At 46.8% G+C, this 13455-nt stretch overlaps 1 protein-coding gene and 1 long non-coding RNA gene across 2 annotated transcripts in view; one reads left to right on the top strand and one right to left on the bottom strand.

Moving 5' to 3' along the window:
• LOC311633802 overlaps positions 1-13455 on the top strand; it is a 223981-nt gene that overhangs the window by 168073 nt on the left and 42453 nt on the right. The window lies entirely within an intron of this gene.
• Positions 1019-13455, bottom strand: part of SCAMP2 (secretory carrier membrane protein 2) — a 46485-nt gene continuing 34048 nt past the window's right edge. Inside the window, exons 8-9 of the mRNA XM_084906330.1 lie at positions 2838-2955; positions 1019-2630 (exon numbers count right to left, since the gene is read on the bottom strand). Of these exons, the coding sequence (XP_084762456.1) occupies positions 2496-2630; positions 2838-2955 (253 nt within the window). The 3' untranslated portion in view covers positions 1019-2495. The remainder of the gene's footprint in view (positions 2631-2837; positions 2956-13455) is intronic.

The raw sequence follows: 13455 nt of genomic DNA, 5'->3' as shown, positions 1-13455 counted from the left end.
TCTGTTTCTGGCCCATCTCTCTCAGTCCTCTCTCAGTCGTGATCAGCCAGACCCCAGCAGCAAGCTAACCTGCTGGGGTCTGGCTGATCAGGACTGAGTGAGATGGGCCAGAAACACCCTGGAGCCCTCCCACCTCCCACATCCCTCCCCAGCCTGATGGAATCCCTCAGCCTGTCCTGTGCACTCTTGCAATCTGGGACCCCTCAGGGAATGTTGGAGAGCTAGTTTCGGCCCTGCAGTGGACCAACCAGACACTTTGACATGCACTGACCACCAGGGGGCAGATGGGCAATGCAGGAGCTGCCCCCTGTGGTCAGTGCATTCCCACGGGGAGCTGGGCTCAGTAGCAGTGCTAAGGATGTGCACCTGTCAGCTTAGGCCCACTCCCCACCTAAGCCATCAGTCGGACATCCCCTGAGGGCTCCCAGATGGCAAGAGGGTGCAGGCCGGACTGAGGGACAACCACCCCCCACACCCCAGTGCACGAATTTTGTGCACCGGGCCTCTAGTGATACATAAATAAGTGGAACAACAAATCTGTTTCTTAAATCAATAAAACCTGTTTGTGAGAATTTTTAAAATATATTTTATTGATTTTTTTTTTTTTTTTTAACAGAGAGGAAGGGTCAGGGATAGTTAGAAACATCAAAGAGAAACATTGATCAGCTGCCTCCTGCACACCCCCCTCCTGGGGATGTGCCTGCAACTAAGATACATGCCCTAGACTGTAATTGAACCTGGGACCCTTCAGTCCAAAGGCTGATGCCCTATTTATTGAGCCAAACCAGTTAGGGCAAGAATTTTTTTTTTTTTTTAAATTAAAAAGTATAATAGAAGAGGCCAATAGTTATCTCAGGAAGGGACTTTCCCCTAGGGATGAGAGGCTTAGCCTGTCACAGACCAGCCAGGGAGCAGGGGGCAGCATGTTGACTGACCCCTCACATCTATAGAGCACTTCAGCTCCTACTCCTGTGGGCCACCCACATCCGCCCAAGTCCAGCAGACATTGGAACCAGTGTTGTCTGAAAATGTCTTTATTTAAGCACAAAACTGAAACAACATATACATTTGTACATGGAGAAAAAAAAATACCAAAAAGAAATTTACAAAACCTTGGTCACTATCATTAAACCATCATTCAGTGACTCTGGAGTGGAGTGGGCTGTATTCAGGGCTGCCTCTGGACTGCCTGCTTTTTGAGAAGTTCCCTCAGTCCACAGCTAACTCCAGGTGTATCCATCCCTACAGCCTCTCCAGGGTAGGGTGCAGGTGTTGATGGTAGACTCTTAGGTGCTCATCACAGTGACACACCTCCTGGGGAATAACTAGGACCAGGGAAAGGTGACCTAGACTCTACTCCTGCTCGGGGTATGGGAGAACCCTGGAGGATGAGTCTGGAACTCTGGCTCATCAGACCAGCCTGAAGGATTCAGTTCTGAACTGATCTGACCTGCCCTTCTTAAGAGTCAAACAAGCTATCTACTGCTGATGTGGGAACAGAGGGTTAGAATGTGAGGCCAAGGCAGAGCACAACTGTCCGCCAGGAGAAGAGGAAATCAAAACAAACAGGGACAAACAACCCACACTAGGACAGTCACACACACTCCTCCTTAGAAGACTTAAAGGCTGGGCAGGACAACTCGGGCTGTCCGCTGTTCCTGCCTATCCCCAGATCTCAACCAACCCCAATGCACATTCAGTAAATATAAGGAGGGGAGGGCTCAGGGAGGGCCCAGATAGCACAGGAGCTGCAGACTCACAGGAGCTGTGAGTCTTTGCAGAGACAAAAGAACTTCTGCCCACAGCTGGAAGGTGCAGGGAGCCGATAGGGCTATGAATCTGTGAGAAACTTGAGGCAGGGAAGAGGCTAAGAAATCAGCCAGAGGCTCTGGAAGCCCAGAGACCTGTCCAGAGTGATCTGGGGGAAAAGAGCTATCCGCCAGCCCAGGCCATAGCTCATCTACTAGTAAAGGGGAGCCCTTGGGAGGTCATCTCAGCCCAGCATGTAGGGCAGGACAATGGAAGCCCCTGGAAGGCTGTGGCTGTGAAGCCAGATTCAGGCCAGGTTTCTAGGGGATGAGTGGAGGCCCAGGACCCGGCAGAAATACAGCTCCCAGTGGGGTGGGCCTAGGTTTGCCAATGATCCCAAGTGTGTACATATCATATGTGCATGTGGTGTGTGTGTGTGTGTGTGTGTGTGTGTGTGTGTGTGTGGAAAAGAGAACTTCAGTCCCACTGCTTCAGAGAGACAAAAGAATCTCTGAGAAGAAAAACTTTGCGTGTTTTTTCTTTTCTCTTGTGTAAAAAAGTTCCTGTCCCTCCTCCCCTTCCCTTGGGTGGAAGGGAGAACTGATGGCTGAGGAAGGAGAAAGAGCCACAGCAAGACCCTCCCCTATGGTCTGTGCTGGCCATAGCACTGCTTAAGGCACCCATGGAAAGTGCAGCTCAGAGGGCAGGCGGGAAAAAAGGCTGGGGCACAGGGAGGAGAGTCAGGACTAATTCCCTTGGAAGGCTCCTCGGGCAGCAGATGAGGCAGCATTGCGGAAGGTCCTGTTGCTGAAGATGCCCTGGGAAAATTCCTCTTGAGCCTGCTGGAAGCTGGCCCCAGTCCGGCGGTACAGAGAGTGCACCTGGTGGAAAAGGCTGTGGTGAGAGAAGCCTATCTTGTAAGCCCACAGGAAACCCATGCCCGCCTGACCTCCCCTCCAGAGCCTTGAAGAAAGCCATTTGGGGACTCAGGAGTCCCAACTACTGTAGTGATGAATACTCCCATGGCAAGGCTGGAGAGAGGTGCCTGCTCCCTCAGGTTAGCTGTTGGTCTGGCACCCACCACTCACCCGCTTTAGAAGGAAGAGTGAGAGCACAGCACAGAGTGTGAAGAAGCCAGCCACCACCATCATGATGATCGACACAGCCAAGTCTTGCTTCAGCGTAGACAGGGCTGCAATCCAACCACTATAAAAGGAAGAGGAGGTGAGAGGGCATAGCAGAACTGGGCCCCAGAGGTCCCATGAGGGGCTTTTCTCCACTGCCCACATGGAATCTTGGGGCCATGTGAGGTCTGGAAGATGTGGCTGCTGCCCTGTCAGGAGCAGCACTTTCCCTGCTGTCTTGGGGGTATGAGAGGATATGGAAAGTATGGCTGATCATTCCCGAGGACCCACCCTCTGGAAAAGAGAATTATTGGCCAACAAACTGCATTCATCCTATCACCTCAGCTCTTCCCACTGGGACATAGGGACAGGCCCCTCTGCCTGCAGCCATGTCTCCTTCCTGAGCTCCAGCATTTTCATCTATAAAAGGAAATATCCTCACACTTCCTGAGTTAAAAACTTATTACCAAGCTGCAGTTATCAAAACAGTGTGGTACTGACATGAGGACAGACATATACAATAGAGAGGTTGATGGAATACAAAGAAGAGCCCAGAAACAAACCCACACACACATTTACCATCTACTGGTTTTCACAAGGTGCCAAGACCACTCAATGAAGGAAGAATGATCTCTTCAACAAATGGTGCTGGGCCCTGGTCAGTGTGGCTAAGTAGGTTGAGCATAATCCCATGCACCAAAAGGTTACGGGTTTGATTCACAGTCCGGGCACATGCCCAAGTTACGAGCTCCATCCCTGGAAAGAGCGTGTAGGAGGCAGCTGATCAATGTTTCTCTCCTATTGATGTTTCCCTTTCCCTCTCCCTCTTGTCTCTCTCAAAATCTTTTTTTAAGGAAACTGGTACAGACCTATGCTATACAGGCAGCTTTGCCTGGGGGGGAAACAGCTGTAACCACCCTATTGGAAAGCACCTTGCCCAGGGTGCTTCTGAGGCCCATTAAGAGACTGAGAATAGCCTAAACCAGTTTGGCTCAAAGCGTCAGTCTGCAGACTGAAAGGTCCCAGGCTCGATTCCAGTCAAGGGCAGGTACATTGGTTGCGGGCACATCCCCGGTGGGGGGTGTGCAAGAGGCAGTTGGTCGATGATTCTCTCTCATTGACGTTTCTAGCTCTCTATCCCTCTCTCCTCCTCTCTGTAAAAAATCAATAAAATATATTTAAAAAAAAAAAAAGAGAGAGAGACTGAGAATAACAGCCTCCAGGCAGAAGCTATTGCTCTCCCCCTTCCTCCCTTTGAAAAAACTCTCGCCACACCTGTGGACAATTGCCTGAGGGCTATTCAAGACAGAATCCTATCAGGCTGTAGGAAGAAGGGGTCTCTGGAAACTTTGAGTCTTTACCTGAGCTAATTAGTTACAAACAGTGTTTGATACTGTCCTGCATTAGAGGTGTAGCAGATCTACCTAATACAGAGTCACAAACCCAGACAGGCAGTCAAAATGAGGAAACGAAGAATCCACAAATGAAAGAACAAGAGAATTCTCCTGAAGAAGAGATAAATGAAATGGATTTAAGAATTTATCTGACATGGAGTTCAGAATAATGATGGTAAAGATGATTAACAGCATGAGAAAAGATATAGTAACTATAAAAACAGAAATAAAGAATGACATAGCACAAATAGAGAAAACATTGGTTTTTATTTTATTTCATTTTTCTAAATAAATTTTTATTATTCAGATTATTAAAATTGTTCTTCTTTTTCCCCCATAGCTCCCTCTCCCTGGTTCCCATCCAACCCTGTGCCCTTGTGCCCCCACCCCATCCCTGCCACCCACTGTCTTCAGTCTCTTCCCCCATCCCCCCCACAGATGCCTTTACCCCTGAGAATTGTCAGTCCACTCCCTTTCTATGCCTCTGATTCTATTATATTCACCAATTTATTCTGGTCATCAGATTTTTTATTCACTTGATTTTTAGATTCACTTGTTGATAGATATGTATTTGTTGTTCATAATTTTATCTTTACCTTTTACTTCTTCTTCCTCTTCTTAAAGAATACCTTTCAAGCATTTCATATAATACTGGTTTGGTGGTGATGAACTCCTTTAGCTTTTTTTAATCTGTGAAGCTCTTTATCTGACCTTCAATTCTGAATGACAGTTTTGCCGGGTAGAGTAATCTTGGTTGTAGGTTCTTGATATTCATCACTTTGAATATTTCTTGTCACTCCCACCTGACCTGCATAGTTTCTGTTGAGAAATCAGCTGACAATCGTATGGATGCTCCCTTGTAGGTAACTAACTGTTTTTGTCTTGCTGCTTTTAATATTCTCTCTTTGTCTTTTGCTCTTGGAATTTTAATTATGAGGTGTCTTGGTGTGGTCCTCTTTGGATTCCTTTTGTTTGGAGTTCTCTGTGCTTCCTGGACTTGTAAGTTTATTTCTTTCACCAGGTGGGGAAAGTTTTCAGTCATTATTTCTTCAAAATCTTGCTCTCTCTCTTCTTCTGGCACCCCCATAATTTGGATGTTGGTACGCTTGAAGTTGATACGCTTGAAATATGAGGATCCTTACACTATCTTCATATTTATGCATTTTTTTTTCTTTTTGCTTTTCTGGAGAAGTGTTTTTTGCTTCTTTGTATTTCAAATCTTGATTCTTGCGATCCTCTAGTCTGCTTTTAGGTCTCTGTATAATATCTTTTATTTCAGTTAGTGTATGCTTAATTTCTAGTTGGTCCTTTTTCATATCCTCGAGGGTCTCGTTAAATTTATTGGCCTTTTATAGGAAATTCTTGAAAAACATTATAACTGTGGTTTTCAACTCTATATCCACTCTTTTGCTTTCCTCCATTTCCTTCATTTGTGGCCTCTTTGTCTCTGCATTTTGGCTGCTTCCCTGAGTTGATGGAGTGGCTTTGTGTGCTAGGTGTCCTATAGGGCCCAGTAGCCCAGCCTCCCCAGTTACCTGAGGTGGACACTCTTGGTGAACCCCTTTGTGGGCTGTGTATGCAATCTTGTTGTAGTTAAGCCTTGATTATTGTTGGTATCACTGGGGGGAGTTGATCTCCAGGCCAACTGTCTGTGAGGATCAGCTGTGTCTATGCTGGGAGAACTTCTGTGCTGGAGACACCCTCATGAGACAAGACTTGCAAAAGCCTCTGTGTTCACGGAGTGGCTGGGCCCGGAGAAGCCGGGTCCAGAGCAGCCGGGTTGGGAGCAGCCAGGCCCAGAACAGCAGTAGCCAAGCACGGAGCATCCAGGCTAGGAGCGGCCAGGCTCGGAGCAGCCGGGTCGGGTGCAGCCAGGCCCAGAGCAGCGGCAGCCAGGCTGGGAGCGGCCAGGCCCGGAGCAGCTGGGTCTGGTGTGGCCAGGCCTGGAGCAGCGGCTGCCAGGCTAGGAGCGGCCAGGCCCGGAGCAGCAGCTGCCAGGCTGGGAGCAGCCAGGTCCGGAGCAGCCGGGTCTGGTGTGGCCAGGCCCGGAGCAGCGGCTGCCAGGCGGGAGCGGCCAGGCCCAGAGCAACAGCTGCCAGGCTGGGAGCGGCCAGGCCCGGAGCAGCTGGGTCTGGTGCGGCCAGGCCCGGAGCAGCGACTGCCAGGCTGGGAGCGGCCAGGCCCGGAGCAGCCGGGTCTGGTGCGGCCAGGCCCGGAGCAGCAGCTGCCAGGCTGGGAGCGGCCAGGCCCGGAGCAGCTGGGTCTGGTGCGGCCAGGCCAGGAGCAGCGGCTGCCAGGCTGGGAGCGGCCAGGTCCGGAGCAGCAGCTGCCAGGCTGGGAGCGGCCAGGCCCGGAGCAGCCGGGTCTGGTGCGGCCAGGCCAGGAGCAGTGGCTGCCAGGCTGGGAGCGGCCAGGCCTGGAGCAGCCGGGTCTGGTGCGGCCAGGCCAGGAGCAGTGGCTGCCAGGCTGGGAGTGGCCAGGCCTGGAGAAGCGGCTGCCAGGCTGGGAGTGGCCAGGCCTGGAGAAGCGGCTGCCAGGCTGGGAGCGGCCAGGCCCGGAGCAGCCGGGTCTGGTGCGGCCAGGCCCGGAGCAGTGGCTGCCAGGCTGGGAGTGGCCAGGCCTGGAGAAGCGGCTGCCAGGCTGGGAGTGGCCAGGCCTGGAGAAGCGGCTGCCAGGCTGGGAGCGGCCAGGCCCGGAGCAGCCGGGTCTGGTGCGGCCAGGCCCGGAGCAGCAGCTGCCAGGCTGGGAGCGGCCAGGCCTGGAGCAGCCGGGTCTGGTGCGGCCAGGCCAGGAGCAGCGGCTGCCAGGCTGGGAGCGGCCAGGCCTGGAGCAGCCGGGTCTGGTGCGGCCAGGCCAGGAGCAGCGGCTGCCAGGCTGGGAGCGGCCAGGCCCGGAGCAGCGGCTGCCAGGCTGGGAGCGGCCAGGCCCGGAGCAGCTGGGTCTGGTGCGGCCAGGCCAGGAGCAGTGGCTGCCAGGCTGGGAGCGGCCAGGCCCGGAGCAGCGGCTGACAGGCTGGGAGCGGCCAGGCCCGGAGCGGCCGGGACCGGAGCAACCGGTCCCAGAGCAGCCGGGTCGGGTGCGGCCAGGCCTGTAGCAGCAACAGCCAAGTCCAGAGCAACTAGGTCGGGAGCGGCAGTGACCAGACCGGGAGCAGCTGGTTGTGGAACGAACCAGAGCAACAGAGGCCAGGCCCGGAGCAGCCTGGCCCGAAACAGCTTGCTCCTCGCCTGTACCTGCCCACGGCTGCCTCTCAGACATGGCTGGAAACTTTTGCGGGAACTTGAGGGTCTGCTGAATCAAGTGATGAAGGCTTAGATCTGGATGTGTTGAGTTAGTATAGCGCTGGGGTGTTGATCTGTGAGTGCCTTGGGTGGGGCCTGGATGAGGCTGGTTGACCTATTTGAAAATGTCTTTTGTGTGAAGTGTATCATTGGGCATGTGGAGGTATTATTGATATGAGAAAATGCTAAGTAACAGATTTACTATCTGAAAAGGGATTTACTATCGGGGAAAGGGAGGGAGGAAGAGACTGAACATAAACTGTGCACCTATGGATGAGGACAATGGGGGATGGGGAGGGGGCAGAGGGTGGGGTGGGAACCTGGTGGAGGGAGGAAGAAATGAGGAACCTTTGTAATAATATGAACAATAAAGATTGATTTAAAAAAAAAAAAAAGCCTCTGTGTTCAGCTTGGATGGGGCGGAGTCTCAAGGCGGAGCAGACAGCAATGGCTTCCTGTCAGCCCTGCCCTAAGAGGCCCCTGGGTATCAGTGTCCAGCAGTAATCTCTGCAAGCACCTCTTGAGAGAAAGCCACCCTTCAGTTCTGCCCGCTGCAAGACAGTCCAGTTTCACCCTGAATGAGTCTGGTTCTCCAGAGTCTCACCTGGAACTGGAGTTCAGAGCAGTCGGGAGCTTTTGTTTCCCTCCTGATTGAGAAAGCCGGTGCGTACTCAGTTGCCAGTCCTCTCCATGTGTGCGCCTCCTTACCTCTGCCTTCTGAAGCTCCTTTTCTCTTTCCTGCTAGTGTAGAATTTCCAGCCAGTCTTCCTGTGGTTCTGGATGATGTCTGTTTTGTCTTTTAGTTGTAGTTTTGAAATTGTTGTGCGAGGCAACAGTTTAGGTGTTTACCTATGCCGCCATCTTGGTTTCTCCCCACATTGGCTTTTATATTTAAAATTTTTATATTTAGGAGAAATCAAGCTGGCGGCATAGGTAACACTTATACTGCTGCCTCGCACAACAATTTCAAAATTGCAATTGAAAGACAGAGCGGACATCGTCCAGAACCACCGGATAGCTGGCTGAGTGGAAATTCTACAACTAGAGGGAAAGATAAAAGGACATGGAGACCCAGAGGAGCTGTGAAGGACAGAGGTGCAGAGACCAGCATGCACGGAAAGCACAGGCAGCTGAATATGTGGCTGGCTTAATCGCAGCACACAGAGAGGGTGGGCAGCAAGAGTGTGACTAGCTTTCTCACTTGGGCAGGAAACAAAACCTCCTGACTGCACTGAATCCAGTTCTGGTATCCAGACTCATTTGGGGAGAAATTGGACTGTCTGGCAGTAGGCGAAACTCAAAAGCAGCCTTCTCTCAGAGGTGCATGCAGCCATTGCCACGGGATACTGGGATACAGGGGCCTCTTAGGGTGGGGCTGATGGGAAACCAAGGCTGTCTGCTCCACCCTGAGAATCCGCCCCATCCAAGCTGAGTACACAGAAACTCTCCCATCGTAGATACAGCTGATCCTCAGAGCCAATTGGCCTGGAGATCAACTCCCCCCAGTGATACCAACAATAATCAAGGCTTAATTACAACAAGACTGGACACACAGCCCACAAAGGGGTTCACCAAGAGTGTCCACCTCAGGTAACTGGGGAGGCTGGGCTACTGGGCCCTATAGGACACCTAGCACACAAAGCCACTCCATCAACTCAGGGAAGCAGCCAAAATGCAGAGACAAAGAGGCCACAAATGAAGGAAATGGAGGAAAGCAAAAGAGTGGATATAGAGTTGAAAACCACGGTTATAATGTTTTTCAAGAATTTCCTATAAAAGGCCAATAAATTTAACGAGACCCTCGAGGATATGAAAAAAGGACCAACTAGAAATTAAGCATACACTAACTGAAATAAAAGATATTATACAGAGACCTAAAAGCAGACTAGAGGATCGCAAGAATCAAGATTTGAAATACAAAGAAGCAAAAACACTCCTCCAGAAAAGCAAAAAGCAAAAAAAAAAAAAAAAAATGCATAAATATGAAGATAGTGTAAGGATCCTCTGGGACAACTTCAAGGGTACCAACATCCAAATTATGGGGGTGCCAGAGAAGAGAGAGAGCAAGATACTGAAAACCTATTTGAAAAAATAATAACTGAAAACTTTCCCCACCTGGTGAAAGAAATAAACTTACAAGTCCAGGAAGCACAGAGAACTCCAAACAAAAGGAATCCAAAGAGGACCACACCAAGACACCTCATAATTAAAATTCCAAGAGCAAAAGACAAAGAGAGAATATTAAAAGCAGCAAGACAAAAACAGTTACCTACAAGGGAGCATCCATACGATTGTCAGCTGATTTCTCAACAGAAACTATGCAGGTCAGGTGGGAGTGGCAAGAAATATTCAAAGTGATGAATATCAAGAACCTACAACCAAGATTACTCTACCCGGCAAAACTGTCATTCAGAATTGAAGGTCAGATAAAGAGCTTCACAGATTAAAAAAAGCTAAAGGAGTTCATCACCACCAAACCAGTATTATATGAAATGCTGAAAGGTATTCTTTAAAAGAGGAAGAAGTAGTAAAAGGTAAAGATAAAATTATGAACAACAAATACATATCTATCAACAAGTGAATCTAAAAATCAAGTGAATAAAAAATCTGATGACCAGAATAAATTGGTGAATATAATAGAATCAGGGGCATAGAAAGGGAGTGGACTGACAATTCTCGGGGTAAAAGGGGAGTGGGGGGTTCAGGAAGAGACAGTGGGGGAGGAGTAAAGGCAGAAGATGGAGTAGGAACCTGGTGGAGAGGAGCTATGGGGGGGAAAAAACAAGAGGAACAATTGTAATAATCTGAACAATAAAGATTTATTAAATTAAAAAAATAAAAAATTAAAAAATTAAATTTTTGTATTTAAAAGTTTTCTTGAAAAAAATTTTTTCACTTCTAAAAAATCTCATAAAATTAAAAAAAATACATTGGAAGGAATACACAGCAGATTAGGGAAAGCTGAGGATAGAATCAGTGAATTAGAAGACAAGGTTGGAAAAATCACTCAACAAGAGAACCAAAAAGAAAAAACAATTAAAAGAACAAGAGGACAGCTTAAGGGAGATGTGGAACAACATTAAACCTAACAATATTCAAATAGCAGGTGTGCCAGAAGTGACAGAAAGGGAGTAAAGGATAGAGAATGTGTTGAAGAAATAAGTGCAGAAAACTTCTCTAACCTGGTAAAGGGAAAAGTCACATGAGTTCAGGAGGCACAGAGAATCAAAAGAAAAAAGAATCCAAATAAGCCCACACCCAGACATATCATAACTAAAATGCCAAAAATTAAAGACAAAGAATCTTAAAGACAGCAAGAGAAAAGCAAATTATTATTTACAAAGGAGCTTCCATAAGGCTGACACCTGATTTCTCATCAGAAACTCTAAGTCCAGAAGGGAATGGCATGAAATACTTAAGGTAATGGAAAGCAAAGATCTGAGACCAAGATTACTATATCCAGCAAGACTATCATTCAAAATAGACGGTCAAATAAAGAGCTTTCCAGACAAAGAAAGGCTAAAGGAGTTCATCACCACCAAGCCACCAATGCTAAAGGGACTGCTGTAATGAGAAGAAGAAAAAAAAAAATAGGGAAACTTAGCCATACAGAATTAAAATGGCAATAAATAAATACCTATCAATAATCTTAAATGTAAATGGATTAAATGCTCCAGTTAAAAGACACAGGGTAGCTGAATGAATACAAAAACATGACCCAACTATATGCTGTCTACAAGAGACCCACCTCAGAACAAAAGACTCACATAGGGAAGGGGGGGCAATGGTATATATACCAAGATAATAATTTAATAAAAAAATAAATAAAAAAAAAAGACTCACACAGGATGAGAATGAAGGATTGAAAAAACTTTTCCATGCAAATAGGAAAGAAAAAAAAAGCTGGTTAGCAATACTCATCTGACAAAATAGACTTCAAAATGAAGTCCATCACAACAGACAACAAAGGTCATTACATAATACTAAAGGGATCAATCCAACAAGAGGATATAACCATGGGAAACATATATGTACATAATATATAAAAACATTTCTAGAGAACTAGGAGCACCTAATAGGAGCACCTAATATATAAAAACATTTCTAGAGAACTTTAAGGGAGAGATTGACAACAATACAGTCATAGTAGGGGGCTTTAACACCCCTTGACTTCACTGGATAGATTTTCCAGACAAAAATTAACAAGGAAATAGTGATTCTAAAGGATATACTGGGTCAGGTGGAGTTAATTGACATTTACAGAACATTTCACCTCAAAGCTGCAGAATATACATTCTTCTCAAGTGCACCTGGATCATTTACCCAAATAGACCACATGTTAGGACACAAAACAAGTTCAAGAAGACTGAAATCATATCAAGCATCTTTTCAGATCACAATGGAATGAAATTAGAAACCAATTACAGTAAATACACCCAAAACATTCAAATACATGGAGGCTAAAGAGCATGTTATTAAACAATGAATTGGTTACCAACAAGATCAAGAAAGAAATAAAAAACTTTCCGGAAACAAATGAAAGTGATCACATAATAACCCAAAATCTCTGAGACAGCAAAAGCAGTCCAGAAAGGGAAGTTCATAGCACTATAGGCCTACATAAAAAAAACAGTAAAAATTAATAATAAACTACTTAATCTTACAACTTAAAGAACTAGACACAGAACAACAAGAAAAACTCAGAATAAGTAGGAGGAAGGAAATAATAAAGATTAGAGCAGAAATAAATGACATAAAGACTTAAAAAAATATTTTAAAAAATCAATGTAACCAGAGGCTGGTTCTTTGAAAGGATAAACAGAATTGATGAACCGTTAGCCAGACTCATCAAGAAACAAAGAGACTGGACCCAAATAAAATCATTAACAAAAGTAGAGAAGTAACCACTGACACCAGAGAAATACAAAGGATTGTAAGAAAAAACTACGAACAACTATATGCCACCAAGCTGGACAATGTGGATGAAATGGAAAAATTTCTAAAAAAAAAAATACAGTTTCCCAAAACTGAATCAGGAAAAATCAGAAAACATGAATAGGCCAATAACAACTGAAATAGAAGCAATAATTTAAAAAACTCCCAGCAAACAAAAAACCCAGGTCCAGATGGCTTCACAGGGAAATTTTACCAAACATTCAAAGAACTAACACCTATATTCCTCAAGCTATTCCAAAAAATCCAAGAGGAAGGAACACTTCCAAGCTCTTTTTATGAGGCCAGCATTACCCTAATCCCAAAACTGGATAAAGACACTATAAAGAAGAAAATTATAGGCCAATATCCCTGATGAACATAGATGCTAAAATCCTCAACAAAATATTAGTAAATTGCATCCAGCAATATATTAAAAAGATCATACACCATGACCAAGTAGGATTTATTCCAGTGATGCAAGGCTGGTACAATATTAGCAAACCAATAAATGTGATACATCACATAAACAAACTGAAAGACAAAAATCACATGATCATATCAATAGACTCAGAAAAGGCATTCAACAAAATCCAACATCCATTTTTTTATAAAAACTCTCAGCAAAGTGGATGTAGAGGAAGCATAGCTCAACATGATAAAGGGCTAATATGACAAACCTACAGTGAATATCATACTCATTGGGCAAAAACTAAAACCAATTCCCCTAAGGGATGTCTGCTTTCACCACTCTTATTCAACATTAGATGGGCGGGGGTGGGGTGGGGTGGGGGTGGGGGGGCACGCGAGATATCTCTCCGCCCAGCCTGTGCCCTCTCACAGTCTGGGACTCTTCGGTGGATGTCCACCTGCCGGTAATACCGCTCAGCCAAAAGGCGGGCCTGCTGTTCCTTAGTGCTGCCTCTGAGGTGGTGAACCAGCTTCTGGCTGAGCTGTGCTCTCCCTGTGGAAAAG

The sequence above is a fragment of the Pipistrellus hanaki genome (genome assembly GCF_964339955.1).
Source record: "Pipistrellus hanaki genome assembly, chromosome: 1".
NCBI classification, from domain to species: Eukaryota; Metazoa; Chordata; class Mammalia; order Chiroptera; family Vespertilionidae; genus Pipistrellus; species Pipistrellus hanaki.
This window is presented reverse-complemented; position numbering and strand designations above follow the sequence as displayed.